Here is a 22,190-nt window from a genome sequence, read left to right as displayed (position 1 = left end):
AGGCTGTAAGGCCAGTGAGGCTTTATGAAGCTCAGGAATAGCAGACATTCTTTATATACAGCAAAGAAAAGAGGGAACATCCTTATCACAAAGTTTAATTCTGATATATATGATACCGGAATTACAAAATAAATCAAAAGATACATTCTGAGAAGCTCTGAGCCATGTATTTACCAAGGCAGAGGGACTTCAAATTCCATGCAGTTGAGAAAATAAACTGCTAGCAATGTGAAAAATGATTTGGGGTCTCTAACAGATCTCCAAATAGATAATAGGTGATGAGGGAACATGCAGTGGTGGGCCAGAGGAAAGACAAATTCTTAAGGGAATATAGGTAAGACGGGACAACAAGTGTTAGATAAGGCTTCTACCTGAACTAATTTGAAACGTTATGATCAGCAATCAAATGCAGCTACTGTTCTTAAGAGTGATCAGGCACACTGCATTGCCAAAAGGAGACAAGCTCCAGATAACTGATGACAGCTAGAAGTCAGACCATGGTTGAAGCATGGATAAGTGAAATTCCAGTAGTACAGAAGGACTGGAGTAGTGTGGAAGGAGCTGAGGCTGTCATTGGAGTACAGCACACGTACCAGGCTACACAAAGTGTTTCATCTGCTCTAATCCTGAACATCGGTTTCAAAAAAACATGAATCACTTGCAGGCAGCTTTTGTGACTCACTGCTACAGCGGATCTAACCACTGCTGACCCTGCCTGCATGCTGAAGTCTGGCATTCCTTCTTGGATCCATTCCTCAGGAAAAGAGCCTTTTTACTGGTTTGTATTAGAGAGCTGAGCTTAAACCAGAAAAACTTACAGCATTAAGCAAATAAATGTGCTATTTTCTCACACAGGATGAAATTCCAGGTATTTATTGCTGTATGTCTGCATTAATTTGTCTTACAGTAGTCATGAAGTGCCAAATCGTGTGCTACATGTAACATATCCTGTATTCCCTTCCAAATGCCATTTTACAGTGGGGGTGTGAAGCAGCACAGCAGCAGTCACAAAACATGGCTTGAGCTTCTCTCAAGAGCTTAAAAATAAGATTTGTATACAAGCTGAATACCGACATGTTAGTTAACAGGTCACTCAGCAATTCTAATAGAAACATCTTCAGGTGGAAGTTTGCACTGTTAAAATTTATGACTCAGACCAAACATCCTCATCCCCACTGCAGTAACAAGATACTTGCAAAGACAAGAACTATGGTATGTAAATGTCACACGCAAGAACTGCTTCATTTCTATGAGAAGCAAAAATTGCTACTTAGAAGCAAGGAGAGGCCTAGCTAAGGCTATCAGCCTTTATTAAAAACATACACGTCCAAGTTTGGCAGTGGAATTCTATTTACCACCTTGAATGTTTCTTTATTGTGGGTTTGGTTTTTTGTTTTTCTTTTTGGTTAAGTACAAGTACTCTTCTTCCCCTCCCACCAAGCTCACTTTATAAATCCCCTTTATTTTTATTATACCTCCATATTATTTACAGGACTGCTAAAGATTAAGTACAAACTAGTATGAAATTAATGATAGCTTGCTCTTCAAATATGTATCCCATGGCTAAATAAATACCAAGTGATCTGGAGTTACGATTCAGAAGCATGTGTATCTGTGATGCCGGATGCCTTCTCATTCACAGCAGGGGATTCACTCGATCTGTCAACAATAGCTGCCTTAGAAGTTGGGGTAGCACTATCCAAGGTGAGCTGAGAGGTCTGTTCTACATTTACAGCAGTGCCAGGGTCAACAGAAAAGCTTCCAGCTTGAGTCATGGTGGGAAGCAAATCTGTAGGCACTGTAGATACCTCTGTGACCAAAGGAAGCAGAGGAACACATTTTGGTGGCATTAATGGAGGTGTTATTCCCATTAGATTCAAAGGCGGCAAAGAAGGAAGGGTTGGCATACCTAAGAATAAAAAAAGGGCAGTCAGCTGCTATATACCACACACAGATCTAAACACATTCTGTGTTAGCTTAACATTTTCCTTTTTTCTAATCCCCTGTATATCCTTGGAGAGAACTCAGCAAGTTTGTTTCAAAGGCTGATGCATTTGTTTCAGAATGAAAAAATCAGAACAAACTCCAGTTTGCTTCTAGTCCTCGAGAGAGATGGGACTAAAATCCTAATACTGATTATTAGATTTTTCTGGCCAGCAACAAGAAGTTAGTGAGAACTTACTCTGTGCAAGCTTCTAACTTCTTTTTGCTTGCTTCACGTGCATCTTCAGCACTTTGATTCAAAACATACAGGTAATATTAGTTGAAACCTTTGGCTTCCAATCAAGGTTCTTTGATCTTTGCTAAACAAGGAAACACTCTTTTTTCTACCTGTAAAACTATGTACTTTCTTCCTTGGCACAGGACAATCCCTTCGAAGAACATAAATTGTGTGACACAAGATGAAACAACTAAACAGACAGCGGCTTAGCGCTCCTTTCTCTCCAAACATCTTCCTTGCCCACCCAATCTGGGCAGTAACGTCAGCTCCCATTTCCAGCAAATGCTCCATTTATCCTCTTCAGGACTCCACCAGGTGGTTCCAAATGAGCATCAAAGATCGTCACGGAGAGACCCGCTATTACAGCATTTCAGTTTGCAGGAGCACTTACCAGGCTGTACCATTTCCGGAACGATGTGCGGTGCCGGCAAATTAAGTTTGGACAGATCAGTCAGGTTGGGGAGCCCCGCTGGCAATGGCATCAGACCTGAGAGAAGAATGAAAAAATGACAGTTCACAACTTGTTGTTTCCTATCTCTGACTGCTTCTGAGATCTTACTGGTTTTAGTTAAATTTTACGATTCTGCTTTACATTTTACCATTCTTACATACAAAAATGCAGGTTCTCCTGAGTTTCAGCTATGAGGTTGTGAATGAACAGTTGCCTGCTGCAGGAACCCTGTACCAGTAAAATACATAAATCCCAATGCTTTTCTTATTTCAAGAAATTAACAGGTGTTTTTTCCAAAGTTTGGTTTTCAACAAAGATAGTTGTCTGACTGCAACACTGTACCAGAAGCCCTCTTTTCTTAATCTGAGCGTAAAAGATTATAATAGAAAGAAATTCAGAAGAAAACAGCATTAAAAGGTCAGAAATCTTAATATTAGTACTCGTTTTATAACTAAAATCAAACACAAAAATATATAGAAAAGGCAAAACAGCAACTTTCAAAGTTAGGAAGGGGTGAAAATACAACACAAACATGCACAAAACACAACAGATGCCCTTTCATGATTGTGTTTGCTGCAGAACATCTTTTCCCTAATGATTTTCCTGTCCTAGCAGAACTGCAGTTCTGGCACAATGGCTCTCTTCCTCCTTTGTGGTTTGATTAGTTCAGGGACTATTCAAGCTCTGACTTGAATTGTTGATACTACAGTAACAATGGGGAGAAGAGGGAGAGCATCTAAAAGCAGACCACAGCACAAACATTTTGATTAAAAGCAGCCTTTCTGGCCTACCTGGAAATTTATTAGCCACAAAGGCTGACATCATATAAGTCAAAGACCTTTCAGTTCAGTTACAAGCAGTTTGTTTTGATTCTTTGCAATCCCTAATCTGAAAAAATATGGAACTTCACACAGATTCACTCAAACTTTAAACCTTGATATATTTAAGACTGACAATTTCACTATTATGCACATGCAAATTGTAAGCAATATCGTGGTAATTTTCCAAAAGGCAACCACATTATTCAGAGGGCAAAGTGTATGAAAAATCTGTACTTTCAGGTTTGGGGAAAGGAGTTATATGCAACAGGAAACGAAAAGCCATTAACAGAAGCTAAACTTAGTGATCTGCCCTTTTACCTACACAGTACAAGACTGAAGTTCCCTCCCTGTAAGCTGGCAGTCAGCTTTCCTACTTCCTGTAACCTTCTATGTTACAGAGCATACCTGCAAATATTACTTCAAATCTTAGTCTACTTGTCTCACAGCATGCACAACAAAACAGAGTTCCTTCAGCATTTTGGGACGCACAGCTGGGTCCGGTATTACTGCACCAACAACGTGGCAAAACCCCAGACAAACCTTATTTGCACTACAAGTATTTCTGGCATACCAGTGCTCAATACATTGGTCGTTATCAGAAATAATGCACAATACTTCTTTAGACAGACATTATTTTTGTGTTACTGGTTTAGGTTGCTAAATAATTCAGAAACAGTAACTGCAAGGTGCAGCTGTATGCTCTTAGCCATCTAGTTATATGAAGAACAAGCTAAGCATTAAAAAGAAGGCCACTAAAATGGAGTCTTTAAGAGGTGAAAGGAATGCAGCAACAGGCAAGAAATGCCTTCCCGCATCTTTTTGCTACCCTGATGTCTGAGAGAAAAATACAAAGTGGCATGCAGCTTCACAGTTTCCAAAGTATTTTGCAGCATACATTGTGTGAAGCCTAACAAGTAACAATGTACCACCTCCAGGACCACAGCAAATTGCATAGCTAACGCCTGGAGAAATCCCAATGGTCTGTCTATTGTGCAGTGGCCTGACGGGTCAATGATTATCAGCTCTCTTTCCAGCTCAGCCCTCTGTGCTACAGACATGCTGTGCACATGGCTCTTCAAAAACAATTCAACATTACAGAGGATGCATAAAGTGTTTTGATATTAAATGCCTACATTGTGTGAAGCTGTGGTCCAACCACCCCCAAAAAAACAGTGGAAGAGACTGGCCTTTTCCTTTTTCCTTTTAAGTTTTTGTTTCAGGAAGGTCTCAAGCCATGTTACCTACTCACCAGGTAGTGTTGTTGCTGGGTTAACTGGTGGCACGGAGGTAAGGGACTGACTGACCTGTGGTGGTAACAACGGGACTGTTGGAACTCCTGCTGGAGCACACAGGAAAACAAATGTCAATTTTAAGAGTACTACACTTCAGTGACTGTAGACCTCAAGAGAGTACAAATAAGTAATTGCTCACAGGAGATTTCTTATTTGCCTTAAGTAACCATGAAACACAAAGAAAAATAGTACACAATAAAAATAGAATAACGCACATTTTCTTTCTGACAGAAGTTATCAAATCTCTTCTGAACAAGTAAAGCACACTGACAGTGTGAAATACATTATTACAGCACTCTAGCCTTTGTTGTTCAGAAAAGTTTGGGAAAGAGAAAGAAGTTCATTTTCCCTCCTGCCCTCTTTTAAACCAATGGAAACACGATAAGTTTTTCAGTCAGTCTACCTGGGCATTTCAGGAGTAACTTCCATACTGACCTGTACTGAGAACATTACTGACAGCAGTCGAGGGTGAGCTAATAGAAAGTCCTGACAGACTCTGCTCGAGTCCTGCTGGCCCAGGGGGTAATGCTGGTGAGGGGTTAACTGATGACAGCTGAACCTTTCCAGCAGGAAAAAAAGAAAGTTACATAATCAGGGTTGGTTTTTGTAAGAGCCAATAAAAGCAGAATCCCATACTCCAAATTACAGAACCAAAGAGGTGACTACAGCTTACCTCTGTAAAGCCATCTTTGAGAGGACTGAGAGATGCACTGGGCAGCTGTCCTGGGAGAGAGATTTTCTTTCCCTCTTCAAATGGGCGTGTAGGTATCCTATGCAAATAACCATAGCCAATGCCACACCCTAGGCTTTTAAAATATGAACACAGACGTCAGTAAAATGACTTCATTATTAAGACTCCACAGGAAGCAATGAACAAATGACTCAAGGTGGCAGCAAGTTTCAAGATCAGCTCTGTACAATCATTTGTGTTTACAGAAAAAAAGGCCAAGTATCTGCTATGGAGAAACAACACCATGAGACAACAGAACCAGGAATTCTGTGACTTTCAGCAATAAACATTTAGCACAGAAGTTTCACTGCTATTTAAACCAACCAGTTGTATCAGCTGTATCACTATGGAATTCAACTCGTACCTGCTGTTTGCAGCTGTCTGTTCAGGGTACTGTGCAACAATGCAGGAATATACTACAGCCTCTGTTGTATTTGAACTCTAATGCAGAAAGCATTACTAACTAAAACTGAATTTGAAGTAAATACGTAATTGACTACAGCAGAAACCCCTTGGATATAAGGCAAGTCTTTTTTGGGTATTGCAAAGAACTGAAGCAAGCAGCTTTTAGACTAGTGCTGTAAGAAAGTTGTGCCACCCCTCTTTGCTCCCAGTAGTGTACTTTTTCCCTTACCTGCCTTCTCCACCCCAGGCAGAATTTGGAGTTATCACCACTTCCCGGCAGTTATCTGTGTCTGTGTTATATACATAAAGTTTTAATGGCTTTGCTTCATGTGTTTCAATAAGGGAGAAGAGATCTTCAGTCTGCAAAAGGATAATAACGACCTTATTTATCATGTTGTCATTATAATTTGACATGACACCAGCTTCCTAGTCTTAATTTTCCATAACAATCTAGTAACTGCTACACAGTGCAGTTGTGGTGCTGCTGTTTTATCCCAATGTCAGCTGTGCTTTGCCAGCGCAACTCAGAAGGCATATGGGACAACCTCAGATCTGAAATCTGCTGTTTGAATTACTTAACATTAGCATTTTGTAGTCTAATATCTGCCTTCATAAAGATATTTAGGAGCAGTTCTTAATTTCCACAGTTGCATTTAAGCACAGTGAAGAAGCAGTGAGTCAGAACTTCTTTTTTGTATTAAGTTACTTCACTTAGCACTGATAGAAACAGCCCTAGCGTATTTTCTATTAAGAATAAAAATAAATGAACATGAAGAAAATTATGTACACATATACCTCATTCATGACAGTATCTGCTCCAATGATGTAATCACTATGAGGTCTGAGCCCAGCTAATGCAGCAGGAGAGTTTGGTTCCACTTCCTAGTTTTAAGAAGGAAAGTTACAAAACATTATAGAACAGCTAGGGTGCTGCAGAACAGCTTCCATACACACTTCACACAAGTTTGGGGTCAGACAGACAAACCTCTCCAACTCTGATCCAGTTTTCAGCCCAGGGAGTAAAACAGACCCTAAGCCTATAGAACAACATCTGCGTGACAGTCACAATAGTTGCTGTTACAAGGAGTTCTGAATACTGTGCAGTACCACTGATAGAAATACAAGACTTCCTAATGCTCTCAGACACTGTTTTACTTCAAAAGCCTTTCAAAAAAAACCACAGCCAATGAACAGAGAACCGAGCAATTTCATCTCACGCCTTGCACTCTCCCTTGCAAGTCACTTTCCAGTAAAGAGACTGAGAAGGTTTAACAGCAAACAACAAATTTTGGAGAAAAAAATAATAGTTGGAAGTTGTACGTACCAGTACGTGCCACACATTTTCATTGGCCCCATCGAAGCTGCAGAAACGGATGCTCACCCCCAGCAGGCCCTGCCCCCCCCACATGTTGCTGGGGGTCACTGATGTTTCCCTCAGTTCCAGTGTCTTGCTGCTGTACACCAGCATTTTTACAGGTTTTTCAACATTTGCTTTCAACAGGTCCTTGAGAGTGTCATTGTCTTTATTCTGTGAGCATTCAAACAAAGTCTGATTTAGTATTGAACACAGCAAGCATCCCATTCCACAGCAACACTTCTGTATTTCAGAGGCCCAATGAATGCAGCCATTCTTAACTGCAATTAAATTCTTATTACACAAATGCCAGAAGACCAATTCCAAACTGCAAGTCTGGAGAACAAACTACAGGGCCTACTTCTTATGCCTCCAAAGAACAAAATCCTTTCAAGTAGAGCAGATATGCCCAGAGAAGAGATCAGGATAATTCACTGTAGGCTGAGCTCTTTCCACAAGCTCTCAGACATGCCCTGCAGCTCTGCAGAGGCTTTCATGAACACAGCCACACGGGAAGAGCTTACCCACAGCTTCTTACTACTGCTCTGATGGTTTGCTCTGCTTGGAAACTTCCTCACATGATAATAGCTTCCCAGCTAATAGCTTTGACTACAGTTCTTTCTATCAACTTGTTTCGAATGAAACTAGTTCACAGGTTCTCACGCAGGCAGTGTTAGGACGTATGGTGGGCACTAGCACAGGCAGTGGGAGGTACAGCAGCAGGCAGCAGTCTCTCCTGCCAGTGCAGATGTTTGCAGAGCACTGCATCCCCACCCCTCAGCTTCATTTCTGATAGAATTCTAACTGTAAGCTGAAAGAAATTGATTTCTGAAGCAGTCAGGCTTTCCTGTCTTAAGCCAAGGATATATTATGCACATTTCAATAAAAGAAACAGAATTATCTATAGCAGTAAGATTCCCAGCACACTGCTTGTTTCACAGTCAGTATTACACAACAGCAACATACTTACCAATCTCGAACCATTAATAGATACAATAAAATCAAAGAACGGCTCCAATCCAGCCCTGTGACCTGGGGAGTTTTCTTGTACCTAAGAAAATTAAACAAGAGTTCAGCAGAAGTGTACCAATGCTGAATTACAGAATAGAGTTGTATTTCCAGTTGAACAAACCGTAGTTTTGGAAGGTGTTGATAATTGTACGTATTTTTAATTTGTTCAAATTTAAAAGAAATCTCTCAAAAATAAATAAATAAATAGATAAATAGATAAATAAATAAATAAAAGGGAAAGGCATAATGATTATTTTAATTGAGGAGCACCAACAGTAACCACTCGCCCAGTCAAACAATTCTGAAAATGTTGGTTAAAAAGCAGCATTTTTCCCCAGAAGCACCAACAGCAGGACCTGCTTTTAACCTTACACTTACTAGAGGCAAAGGAGAGCTGCAGCTGTGTAAGCACAGGTACCAGCCCATGCTCACACGTCACCTGCTGACATTCTTGACCCCGCTCTCTGAGAGCACCCACACAACCTGTGATGTGCTGCCATACCAGCACAAGCAAAGGGACGTGTGCCGTCCTGCAGCCGCCGCCACTCAAATCATTTGTCTGCTGCACTCACACGGGGCACAGCTACTGGCCACACCACTCGGAATGTGAAAGTATGCTTCTCATTCCAAATGGAGCAGCTGACAGATGTATTTTTGTGTGTTGTTTATTCATGATGACATGCATTGCCAATAGGCAAAAGAAACCCCAATACAGCTATCAGATTTCTCCTGCAGCCTTTGGGGTGAAGTGTACCTGTCTTCATTTGTGAGCTGATTCCTCGTTAGCTTTTTCTTTTACATGCTACATTCATCTTCTAAAAGTTCTGTGAAGTGTCAGCCTTTACCGTGTGGTTTGTCACCTCTTAATCCACCTGACAGACCTGGTACAAATCTGGACACTCGTTCAGTGCCCCTCTGCTTCTGCAGGAATTGAGCTTTCTTAACATGACTCATCTAGAAAAAAAATACTGTAATATGAGGAAAAAAAACACATTTGCTAGCTACTAAAATTGGCCTGTTTGAATCCGTTTACCTCCTCCTGACACATTTACAATGTCAGAGGTTGGAAAAAGCTCAGATGACTCACAGGGAGCCTGTTGTAACAGATGCCAGAAGCCTAGGACATTAGTGCCCCATAGTCTCAACATTCATTAAAGAAAAAATAATCCGGAATCAGTAGTTCCACTAATTGCTTTCAAAATTTGGTTAAGCAGCCAAGTACAAAGTCAACATTATCCCAGTCAAAGCAATAAAAACAACTGAGTACAAATCCACAATTCCAAGCAGAAGTGTCTCTGCAAGGTGCCTGCCTGCACCTCGGACATGCTGCTCTGCACTGGGGTGCTGGCTGTCAGCTCAGCAGCCGTGTGGCAGCTGTGGGAGCACAGCTCTGTGCCAGGCAAACAGCCCGCAGCTCTGCCAGCCACACTTGTGGAGACACTTCTATAGGAGCACCTACAATAGATGAGGACTGTACATGCTCAGCATCCATCAGCATCAGGCTCACCAGCACCTGAAATTGACAGATTCTGTGCTCCAAGTGCATTACTTACAGTCTGCCCAAATGGATGGAGGGACTGTGAGTTCCCAAGTTCTAATAGATCTGATTGCAGCAATTATCTCTACACGTTGCACACCTCCTCCCAAACCATCAGAACCCTGAACAATTCACACGGTCAGTTTCTAAGAGTGCATGCAGAGGCTGCCAGGAAGCTGTGTCTGAAGGAAATCAGGGCCTTATAGCTGCATAAATCACACAGAAGTACACAGCTGGACATCCCCTTTCTGCCACCCTGCCACCCGTGATGTACAGGTTCAGGTACAGTTCTATATTTCCCAGCCTTGTTTGGGCCCAGTGACGCTGATGGAAAAGTATTTTTACACCTGACAGCCCCAGATAAAAACCCAGAAGTGCTGAGCTCAATCCACAAGAGAACTCCCCTCTCTAAGGAGGTAACAACTTCAGCACCCCACAGCACCACCATGGCCCACAGCTTTCAGTTGCATCCCACTTCCAGACACCAACAGCCAGCACCCAGTGCACTGCACGGCTCGCTGCAGGGAGCTCTGAGGTCAGGGTGCTTCTGGGAAGTGCAGCAGTAAGAGATTGAGCTCTGGTGAGGCCACACCTCAAGTACTGTGTCTAGTTTTGGGCCCCTCACTGCAAGAAAGATACTGAGGCCTGGAGCAGGTTCAAAGAAGGGCAACAAAGCTGGTACTGGGTCTGGAGCACAGGGCTTATGGGGAGTGGCTGAAGTAGAGGGAATGGCTTCATGCTGCACCAGGGGAGATTTAGGCTGGACATTAGGAAATACTACTTTTCTGAAAGAGTGGTCAGGCACTGGAATGGGCTGCCCAGGGAGGTGGTGGAGTCACTGACCCTGGAGGTGTTCAAGGAATGTTTGGATTTTGTGTTGAGGGACATGGTTTAGTGAGTACTACTGGTAATGGGTGGATGGTTGGACTGGATGATCTCGTGGGTCTTTTCCAACCTTGGCACTTCTGTGATTTCTGTGGTTTCTGATAAGCAGTGTCCTGGGAAACAGGAGGGCACACAAACCTTGCTATGACCGACAGAAATAATAAATATCCCATTTATCTGTGCGTAAGTTCTCAGCCCCTGGTGCATCTTTGTACTTTGCAAGTATTGAGTCACTTATCTTTGTAACTGAGTAAAGATCGAGGAGAAAAAACATAATCAAGTGATACCACTCACAGTTGCTAGAGCAGGCAAGATTCTACCTGTGGCAGCTTGGGAAACCTCGTTCTCTAAAAGACAGCTGTTATTTCAGACATATAAGTTACAGACACTGTGGGTAAATGCCATGACTGTCTATCAGTGAACAAAAGCAGAGGCATAGACTATAGGCAGAAGCTGTGGAACTGCCACTCCAAGAGGCTTTTAAGAGCAAGTGAAGAAAATCCATGGAATGCTGAAAGCCAGGAGACAGAGGAAGGCCTTGTGACCCCTTCAGCCCCATCTAACTGTGCAGGACTTCAGTTGCTCACTGAGATGGCTGCACTTTGCTGTCAGGGAACAAGTTTCAAGGTCAAGGCACTCACAGTCAACTGTATCACCACGAAAACTTTTCCAGTAAACACAAAGTTTCTTTTTGCTGAAAACACTTTACTTTCAAACACTGTAACTCTATGCCTACATAGCAGATGTTACATTTTACACATTATAATAAGGCTGTGGTCACAATTTTAGGCCCTGAGCTACAGTATGTGGAACTGTGTGGAAACCATGATTTATGAAAGCAGACAAGGGCTCTCATCACCTGTGAAAGTAGCATATCTTCTACAAGAGCCACTTAAACCTCACAGAAGCCTAGCTTCAGTATGTAGTTTTAGTATGTATTTTAGGGAGCAGAAGCTCCAAAGCTTCCCCCCTCCAAAATAAGAAATCCTTACTAAGTATTTGCTTTATTAGAAACAAAGTGCTGCAGAAATAGGTTGGTTTGGTACTTCTTCTACACGCTCCACAATGGGTAATAAAAGTTCATGATGTAGTCTATAAGTCATTCTTGTTATGTCTCACAGAATCACTTTTACTTCCCTCAGATATTTCAAACACATGACACAGTATAACTGCATTGAATTTCTTTACAAAACAATCTGTTTTTGAGACAAAAAGCTCCACAAGCTTTTTGTAAGAAATAAATTCCCTCCACATGGCATCAGATTTTACTGTTAGTACAGAGCACTTACATCAGGTGTTCAAAAGCAGCCTCCTTTAGAAGAGAAAAATCCTCTTCATGGCTGCATGCTTGTAACTTCACCACAGTGAATGGAGGCACTCCAATTAAGTTAGAAATCTCAACTTTGGGCACTGTTGGTGAGAACAGCACACAACACAACATAATCTCCAGCATTTTAGATCATTTATTTCAGAAGGAACTGACAGATTGCTCCAGATGTGTGCAAATTGCAGCAGTTATCCATTTGCTCTGCTGAACAAGTAAGTTTTCAAAATTCTCTTTCTATCTAGTTTGAAGAGCGTACACAAATGTGTATTGAACATGCACAGAGGCAGACTGTTGCCCTACTCTGCCACATCACTTATGTTAAAGGACACACGTTTGCTTCCACCAGAAGAACAACCAGCAGTGACAGCTCCTAGCAGGAGCTCAGGACACGTGCTGTCAGGCTGGGAGGCACTAATGACAAACTTAGCAGCTCATTGCATGAATCACTAAAGGAAAGTCTACAGCAAAAGCATATATGACAAAGATGTGCCCTAAAAATTGTTCCAAACATGTGACAGATTATTAGGTCTGCCTATGAAGAGACTATGGTAACAAAACACTTTGTAACTTTTGCCCCCTCTTAAAGAAAAACCAGTTGTATTTCAGGGCCTAGGAAGCTCAGCAGGGCAATCCCCAGCAACTCTTTCCATCACATATGCCCGTGACGAAATTGCTTTCCTTCTACAGTGGATTCATGCTTCCTGTTATATGTCCATGATAAAAAAAAAAAAAAAAACCTCACAACAAGAGCAATACTGCTAAAATGCAGTGCAGAAGTGCCAAAAAGACTCAAGCAACCTGCAGAAAAGATGAGATAGATTAACAATTAAAACCTTCATATTATTCACCCACTCCGTGTTTCTGGTCCTGTTTCAAGTGACCAGCACAGCACCTCCCACCAGCTCAGCAGGGAGGCAGTTTGTGCTGTCTCAAAGTCTCGCTGTAGGCAACCCGGGCCTCCCAGCTCTCGCTTGGTTTATCCTTGCTGACAACTTCTTGCAGGGCTCCAGGGTCCTTCTGAACCACATACCCCACTTGTTTCATGGCTTCCTGACACGCAGCTCTCATTTACCCACCCCACCCAAACTACTTCTTTTCATTCTTTTCATTCTTTTCATTTTCATTACTTTTACTTCTAAAAACCGGAAACAGTTCTTCTGAGGTTTTCCAACACTGATGAGATCTTCAAGCCCTACCACTATATTCATTTATAAAAGTTTGGCTTCTCCAAAGACATCTAACCCTATCTGAAATGGATCCATAACACAGGTATACGCAGATACAGATATATATATGACTTGCCCAATTAAAACACTGAGCTCACAAGTAAAGCCTGCTTGGGTTCAGAATGGAAGTCAGAACAGCACTGCCCAGCACTGCTCATCAGGGTCAGGTGCAGAGCAGAGCTCCTCTAACAGGGAAGTTGAATGTTCTGCCATTGAAGAACTGCTTGCAGAGCACCCACTGCAGAGTCACACTTGGAAAAATTAAGGAGGAAAGCTCTTGCCAATATATGTCACATATATTTCAATATAAGCAGTGCACACCACAGTTGTTGAACTTCAGAGTTTTTGTCTAATTTGGGCCTGAGATCCCAACAACATCCAGTACTGGTTGAGCTCCTTCCTGACCAGGATCATGATGCAACTTCAACGTCTAACAACAGAAAAAATAGTTGTTCACAGTTGTGGCATCTGAAGACATCAGCAGGAGGGCAGGGCAGTGACAAAGACCCACAGAAGTGCCTGTGGGTCCTTCCCTGTGCTTGATGGGGAAATGCTGTCTTTGCACAAATGCACTCTGTCACCATGCACCTAGCAATTGCATTTACAAGGACTGTTAATTAAACACTGCCACCTCAAGCCACAGCAAAACCACTGCAATCAAAAGGTGCACAAATGACAATAAAATTGTCAGATTCTAGGATTACAACAAAAAACACGAGGATTAGTAAGTTGTGATGCACCTCTTACAAAGCACAGTGCACTCTAATCAAACGGCACGAGCTGATGAGTCTGACAGAACTAACTGCAGACTGCTTATTCTACAGCCACCAACAGTAAAAAGCAGCCAATATTATCACCATCCCATGCTGAATGAACAAGTCTCTTTCAGAACACACCTTTCACCTGTCAAACTATAAACACATATTTTGAGGTGGAAGAAAAAAACCAAAATGGATTATTATACGTTAGTTAAATAAGAAGAAATAAACAAGGACCAACGTGACTTTAGCTTATGTGGCAGTTTCAGCACATGACTGTTTGGATCTGCTCAGAATGTCACCACCTGCTTCCCGAAGGCATCATACAAGATCTTAACTCCTGGAAGACTCTCCATTCATTCTCCACACACAGAAACCATACAAAGCAGCAGTAATTATCTGGACAGGCTGGAGAGCTGGGCTGAAGCCAATGGAATGAGTTTCAACAAGGCCAAATGCCGGGTCCTGCACTTCGGCTACAACAACCCCAGGCGATGCTACAGGCTTGGGGCGGAGGACTGCGTAGAGGAAATGGACCTGGGGGTATTGATTGATGCTCAGCTGAACATGAGGCGACAGTGTGCCCAGGTGGCCAAGAAGGCCAATGGCATCCTGGCTTGCATCAGAAACAGTGTTGCAAGCAGGAGCAGAGAGGTGATTGTTCCCCTGTACTTGGCACTGGTGAGGCCGCACCCCGAGTACTGTGTCCAGTTTTGGGCCCCTCACTGCAAGAAAGACCCTTTCTTCCAGAGGCCCTGGAACGTGTTCAAAGGAGGGCAACAAAGCTGGTGAGGGGTCTGGAACACAGGCCATATGAGGAGAGGCTGAAGGAGCTGGGAATGTTCAGCCTGGAGAAGAGGAGGCTCAGGGCAGACCTCATTGCTCTCTATAACTTCCTGAAGGGAGGTTGTAGTGAGCTGGGGGTCGGCCTCTTTTCTCGCGTCATTAGTGATAGGACCAGAGGGAATGGTTTCAAGCTACGGCAGGGGAGATTCAGGCTGGACACGAGGAAGTATTACTTTTCAGAAAGAGTGGTCAGGCACTGGAATGGACTGCCCAGGGAGGTGGTGGAGTCACCGACCCTGGGGGTGTTCAAGGAAAGGCTGGATGTTGTGTTGAGGGACATGATTTAGTGGGAGCTATTGGTAATAGGTGAACGGTTGGCCTGGATGATCTTTTCGATCTTTTCCAACCTTCTATGATTCTAATTCACAAGGGCAGTTCCTGTGCCCCTTCCAAAAGGTGCCCACCAAAAGGTGGCACTGGCTGGAGGCAGAGAGCTGACACGAGAGGACTGGATAACAGCAGCCCCCCAGAGCAGCACTCACCATAAGGGTGCTGCGTGAGGCAAACACGCAGCGATGTGCAGATGGCTGTCAGCTGCCGCCAAAGTTCCTGCACTGCCCCGCGCATCAGATCCCAGGGCAGAACCCACCCACCGTGCTACAGCAAGGACTCCCAAAAGGCCGCTCACAGAACAGCCTACCGAGATATCTGCCGCACGCGGAGCCGCAGCGAAGCAGAGCTGCGCAGTTACTCCCGACAGCAGCGAGGCCTTCCCGGATCTCGGGACCCGGCCGGTAGGCGCAGCGCTGCCCCGCAGCACCCGACGCGCCTCCCCGGCAGCGCCGACGCATACCGCTCCCGCCAGCCGCCGTGACGGAGCGCCTGACAGCACCGTGCGGCGCAGCCCGGCCCTACGAGCGCGTGGCCCGCGGGCAGCACGTCAGAAGCATTTCCTGAAGGGCGAAGAGGGAGAAGCGGCACCCCGCCCGCCGCCCCTCCGGCCCGGTAGCAGCCGATGCGCAGCCCTTCGCGGGCCGGGCCGGGGCCCCTCGGCGCGGCCGAGAGCTCGAGATCGACCCCGGGAGCGGCGGCGTGGCCCGATCCCGCTGGCTGGGACTCCCCGCCGTCTGGACGGGGACCGCGCCGCGCCGCCCTCAGCCCCGGCACGGGGTAACCGCCCGCCCGGGGGCCGCTCGGGGCGCGGAGCCGGGGCAGAGGCCCGTCGGCGGCCGCGGGCCTACCGGCCCCAGGGCCCGCGCCCGCCTCCCTCACCCGCAGGACGTGGTAGCCCTCGGTGCCCCCTCCAGGGATCTCCACACTCGGCGACGCGCCCATGGCGGCGGCGGCCGCACAAAGCCCGGCGGCACGGACGTGGCACTCGCTCCCGCCCGCCTCGGCAGGGGCGGGGCAGGCCGCGCGCGGGGCACGCCGGGACGCCGCGCTGCGGCGCCCCCTGCCGGACGCGGGCCAGAGCCGGGAGGAGGTCGTACGGCGGCCGGCAGAGGCCATTCAGCCTAGAGGAGCGGCCACGAAGGCGGCGCGGCGACACCGTGAGTTCCGCCCATCCTGCTCGTCTCCGGCGCTGCGGCGCCCCCTGGCGGCCCGGAGTTGATATGCCGACGGAAGGCGCCGGCTCTGCTCTGCCCGTCTTAGGAGAGCGCCGGCGGCAGAGCGACGACGGCGGGTGGCAGCAATGCTTCTGGGACTGCATCCGTCCGCTCGGGCGCTGCATCCCCCGGGAGCTGTCACTTTTGTTGTCGGTTTGTTCTCACAGAACCAAAGAAGTTCTGTTTTCCTCTTCCTAGGGAGATCTGTAAATGTCTCGTGCCAGCATGCGGCGATCCCAGCAATGGGCAAGCACTCTTCGTTCTTCAGCCCCTTTCAAACCAGCCCTTTCAAACCAGCCCCTTTTGGAGAATAACCCGACTGCAGGCGTTACTGCAAGGCGCTCCTCCTTAGGGCAGCAGCCTTACCGCAGCGCCTCAGCTCGCCCTCAGTGCCACCGCTCGTCTCGGGCTCGTTCCGCACGTGTGGAGAAGGACATTCACTGTGGATGTTCAGCGACTCCCATTAGAGGCTGAACTAAAACACCAGATTTATCTGATGAAATATCTGTGAACCCGGTCCAGTGTTCTGTAGGGAAGGCCAGTCTCTAACAACAAAGAAACATAGAACACCCTTTTAAGGGAAAAGGACACAAAGCCTACGTAGGAAATATGGCACAGAATTACCTGAAAGTGTAGCTTAAGAGCTGATGAGAACAAACCCCATTTGCAGAAATTAGCTAATGCTATAACCTACCTGTTCCTTTCTGTGTGTATCTCGGCAGCTGCATTTCAAAAGTAATTAAAGTTAATGAGCTGTGCTTTGTGGTAGGACCATGAAAACTTAATTGACATAATTAATTGTGAGATAGAAAGTGCATCTTCCTGGATAACAACATGTCATCATCTGATAAGAATAATAATGCACTTAACAAATAAATCAAGGCCCTTCTAATATGTCAGTAAAATGACGAAGTAGAAGTGGCATATATGTGCAAGTGATGAATTATTAGTCTGGAGACTGCACACATTGTGTGAATAAGATGGATGTGGAAGTGGCCTTTCTGTAACTGTCAGCTATGGCTAAAATCCTGTTCTCAGCAGGTGAAATGGCCACAGCGCCCTTCAGAGAGGACGTGCTCCAAACCCTTCCAATGCAGGCTGTCTGCAGAGCAGGAAATGCAGTGGCTGAAGAAAAGCAGCTTACTTCCCTCCTTAATCCCTCCGCATTATGGGCGCTAGGCAAGCAGGAATAAGATGGATGGAGAAACCAATGTGTGTGTGGCAGGAAGGGAGCTGCTGGATGCAATACTCAAACCTCTGTGTTTGATCAAAGCATTCAGAAGCTTAGACAGGCAGAAAATGATGATTTATTGCAGAAGTGGTCTGAAAGTTAAATATACACAAATGTGCCTGAACAAAAGATTATGAAGCGTTGTTAAGAATCAGCACATAATTTTAATCAACGTGCACCTTTAAAATTAACAATACCAGAATTACTGCATCTCTATAGGTAGGGTATTAAAACGCTCAGAATGGAGTGTTTGAGGCAGAAACAGAGCAACAATGCCCAATGACTGAGAAGAGGATAGGTCACAAGGCAGCTGCTGATCATAACAACTTTTATCCCTTAATCAATCTCATTCATTCCTGTCATTGGTGTATTGCTCGGCACAAAGAATTGCAGGTCAGAACATCTGCTTGCTGAGTCCAGTCACAGCACAGCAGGACTGGGCTTGCAGGGAGCCGTAAACAGTCTGATGGACGTCTGCAAACAATTCATCTGTTAGCAGTACTCAAGGAGATTCTGTCTCCTTTGCAAGCACTCAGGGAACAAATTATGGCTACTTGGAAGGCATCCACCTGGCTGTGCACCCTTAGTACCTATTATATCACTTTTCTACAGGGCATAAAGCATAGGTCCTTCAGCTCTACAAAAGAGTAGCTTCAACTTGCACAAATGGCCCCTAAAAGCCTACTGACACAGGGAAGACTTACACCTATTTATTAGGCTGCAGCAGCACTTAGACACTGCTTAATCTTAGTTCAGGAGCAGTAGGTGTTTTGAGACTGAGCTTGTCTAATAATAAGACAGAGGAGGTCAGCATGTGTGAAAATGTGAGAGGTGTGAGGATGAAGGACCTGTGTTTGACCTGCTGCAGAAGACATCTGCAAAAAGACCAGTCTGCGTGCAAAATGTAAAGACAAGCAGTAGTGAATCACTTCCGATGGAAGTCAAGCGCCAGTGAGCCTCAGATCAAGCAATCCCTGAAATTAGGCAGGCTATGATTAAATACTATGGTCTGATGCTCTAAAAGTTAATTAAATACAGGAGTAATGTGGGGCTTTTAAGAGCTGTTTTTATGGTCATTAGTTGCTACGAAGCTGAAAAGGGAATGAAAAACAAGTTGGGAGCTCTCAGGCACAGTCTTCCCAATGACAGTGCTGCAGGTCTCATTCTCCCTTGTGCTCACCAGGACACAAGGAGACCACTGTCTTGACCTGCAAGTCTCGGCCTCCTGACATTTTTTTCTACTATAAAATATCCAACAATTCTCATTGCACTGATGCGGATTTACACCAATGCTTAAGAGAGGAAGCAGTTAGTTTGAGATAGTGAGGAGTGACTTGTCCCCACCAGAGGAGCTGGAGCTAGTAGGCCATCAGCTAAGAGCTCTAACTTGCAAATACTGTGGTGTTCAGCATCTTCCTTTTGTCAGTGGGAGGAAGGGCCACAATATCAGCAGGATCAGACCTAGCCCACTGCATCCCTGTAGGGTGGCAGATAGCAGGCAGAACTGCTCTCTGCTTTCCCTCCGAGCTTCTGGCAGGAGGACACATCAGAGATGTAGTCAGTATTGTCATGCTCTGGTTATTATCAGGAACAGTTCCTCTGGCTGCTGTAATTTGCACTGAGGACTGCAGATGCCATCAACAGATCTGAGGGAGAGGGATTGTAAAGGTACTCTACAGCCTTCTTCTTCAAGTAAGCTGAAACCAGCATTTAGGCTTTTATTTCAGAAATCAGAAACTCTGCAAAACTAATTTTGTAGAGGTGCTATTAGTAGGACACAGGAAATGAATTGAAACTTTAATTACTTTGACTTGTATAAGTGATTGGCTGTAATATGGGCTACTTATGCCTATTTCCCAATGCCACTGAAGCCCTAGTAGTTTTCTTTGAATTAGAAACTGGTAGACGGTTTTCAAACAAATTTGACAACTGACTTGTGATGGTAGTAGGTTCCTGACAGAATAGCTTCTCATGGTCTGACAACCTCTACTTGCTTTTTGTGGCCACAGTGGTTTCATCTGAGACAAGAAGACTATAAATGAAACACCAAAATACACACCTTCTGCTTCTACAAAGCTTTGAAAATACTTGCCTGAATATTGCAGTGGGCTTAGCAAAATGGACGTCCTCAGTCCTCTGACTTCAGAAGTTCTTGTTCTACACTCGTTATCACAGAATCGTAGAATTATAAAGGTAGGAAAAGACCTCTGAGGTCATCTAGTATGACTGCCCACCTAAATCTAGTGTTGCCCACTAAGCCATGTCCCTAAATATGATATCTATGCATTTCCAGAACACTTCCAGGGACAATTTCATATAGACAAGTCAGACCCTCATTTCTGGCCTGAAGGACAATACTAAGTGTTTTTAAAGGTTGTATGACTAAGAGCAGGCATATCAGAGAAGAATAATCTTTAAATACATGTACTCACAATAAAAGATGCATTGATGAATTGCTAGGAGAGGGCACAGAGTTAATGAAAAATGTCAGAATGATTCAAAGATTTGCTTAATTATTAAGTAGGAAATAACACAATGTACATGAAATCATGGACAATGGGTTGGCTTCACTGTTAAAACAGAAAAGATGTCTCTTATATATACTGGGCTGAAAAGAGGGTTCATAATAGAAACATTGATAGAATCTTAATTATAGAAGTAAATTGCACAGACTAAGGCTCCAACCACCCAATTTAGGAATTAGAATGCAAGTATTTAAGAGGCTTAATAGGCCTGCTACTATTCAGCTGTAGATAGCAGCTGGCTTTGGGGGTACTTTAGCCAGAGATGTTGCATAAGAGGGGATTATAATGGAGGATAAATTAAGTAATTTTCAACCACTTCATTACACAATGCTTACATGTGTTGTCAATCATTTTCGACCCAAGAGGTTAGCCAAAAAATTTGGAGTTTTAAAAATTGCTTACAAAATAATTCCTGAGTGATAGTCAGGGATTTGCTGCTACAATTCTTTTTTATTTATTAAGAACACGTTAAATTCTGTTTTTGTTTTTTTTTTTTTTAAACATTGTCAGTTCAACAAAAGAGTGTGTCTGGGTATATGTACAGTGATACCTATTATCTCTGTTATGGCTCTATAAGGGGCTCTAAGATCTTGTATCTTAAATAGAGGTCAGCTATATTTCGCTTTTAGCAGCCATTTTTGAGAGTTGACATTGAAACAGAAATGACACATTTCAGTATATGCAAAAAATATCCAAAGCCATCCTCTAAGTTTTCCAATTCAAGTTTTGTGCTTCAAGATAAAACAGTAATAGAACAGGAAAGCGAATGTATATCTTGACCTTATCAATGGACAGTTTCTGCTGAGAGATGTTAAGAACATGCACAGATGAAGATTCTACTGGATGAGAGGAGCAAAGGGAAAGGCTTATGGTAAAGAGGCCCGAATTTTAAAATTAGTCATGGGTTAAATCTTTTTGTGTCCCATGCTGAACGATGCTCCATTTGTGACACTTGCCACAAAGGCTGAAAATATGGACCTTCCTGGCAGAAAGTCAGAGTTATTGCAAACATGCTAAACATTAAGGAAATAAATTGCGCTTGGCTTGACAGACTTGACCAGGAGTGTCAAATATAATTCTTGAGTATCAGGGACAAAAGACATCCTTGGGATGATTTTATCCCCAGTATTCAATTCTTCAGATTTGGCTCTTGGACCACAAGGGCAGCTATATAAACTATAACAAACAGGAACTGCACAGGTACCAAGGTGCAATTACTGGAGATTGTTAGCTCTTTGGGAAACCATGGCATTTGCTTCTGTTTCCCTGAAAGCCCCCACAACTGTGTATTTCTTAAGCTATTTTTAAACCCCATTTAGAAAAAAAAAATATTAACTCCCTCTCCTTTATCTTTTCTTGCTCTAAGAAGTCTTTTGTGATTTATATTCTTCTGCCACTGTGGCTTATAACTTCTTTTCCTTCAGGCCTCGAGGAAAAGGACTCTTTTATCTTCCACAACAAGTAAGTGCGTATATATATATTCTTTTCAAGCAAGAGTAGGATCTCCTGGGTATTCACTGTTATTTATCACGTCACTAAGATGTGATCACTAAGACACCAGGATACCTCTGCTAGAATCATGTGAACATACTTTATTTGGTGATTAGATCTGGAAGTTTGAATGTGGTGGAACAAACCAGTGAAGTAACACAATATATGCCCTGGAAGCGACAATTTATTCTAACAATCCTCAAATAATTACCTTGAAATTCTAGTAAGAATGCCACTTTGTAGCACCATGCTCTATGTAGAGTTCATTAAAGTCAGAAGATCTTTCTCTTTAAGAGATGTCTGTGTAGGAAAGAGGAAAAAAAAATGGTTAGGAAGGGAGACTAACTTAGGGGTATAATTAGATCCTATGAGCATACCCGTAAAGCAGTGTCATTCTAATGCGGTACCCTACCTTTCTCCTCAGAAATGAGACTGCGTTCTCCCACATGTACTAATGAGAGTGGCTGGAGGCTGAAGTTGAGGTTAATTCTTCCTTCACTGGCTTTCTGAATGTTCCTGGCACTGTTTCAAA

General features: G+C 44.0%; 1 protein-coding gene across 2 annotated transcripts; it reads right to left on the bottom strand.

Moving 5' to 3' along the window:
- Nucleotides 1–857: 857 nt before the first annotated feature.
- On the bottom strand, nt 858–16,226 carry GORASP2 (golgi reassembly stacking protein 2). 2 transcript variants are annotated; one of them, XM_048952579.1, is made up of 10 exons: nt 16,077–16,226; nt 8,245–8,325; nt 7,245–7,448; nt 6,716–6,802; nt 6,150–6,280; nt 5,459–5,591; nt 5,221–5,344; nt 4,743–4,832; nt 2,613–2,708; nt 858–1,909 (listed from the first exon to the last, which is right to left on the bottom strand). In XM_048952579.1, exons 1-10 carry the CDS (start codon nt 16,137–16,139, stop codon nt 1,590–1,592), a joined length of 1,329 nt encoding a protein of 442 aa, XP_048808536.1. In that variant the 5' UTR covers nt 16,140–16,226; the 3' UTR covers nt 858–1,589. The 2 variants fall into 2 exon arrangements, with proteins under 2 accessions (XP_048808536.1, XP_048808537.1); XM_048952580.1 differs by having other exon boundaries at nt 4,743–4,829.
- Nucleotides 16,227–22,190: the final 5,964 nt, after the last annotated feature.

The sequence above is a fragment of the Lagopus muta genome, chromosome 8 (assembly GCF_023343835.1).
Source record: "Lagopus muta isolate bLagMut1 chromosome 8, bLagMut1 primary, whole genome shotgun sequence".
Taxonomy (NCBI): Eukaryota; Metazoa; Chordata; class Aves; order Galliformes; family Phasianidae; genus Lagopus; species Lagopus muta.
The sequence above is the reverse complement of the archived record's forward strand: the minus strand, read 5'-3'. Positions and strand labels throughout refer to the sequence as shown.

What these genes read in the sequence shown, in the direction of transcription:
- GORASP2 (XM_048952579.1), bottom strand. Translation starts at nt 16,139, where the DNA reads ATGGGCGCGTCGCCGAGTGTGGAGATCCCTGGAGGGGGCACCGAGGGC. An exon ending in CAGATACTGTCATGAATGAG is followed by an intron (nt 6,281 to 6,715) that starts GTATATGTGTAC and finishes ATCCTTTTGCAG; the next exon opens with ACTGAAGATCTCTTCTCCCT. An exon ending in CCCAGCAACAACACTACCTG is followed by an intron (nt 2,709 to 4,742) that starts GTGAGTAGGTAA and finishes TTCTTCTCTCAG; the next exon opens with GTCTGATGCCATTGCCAGCG.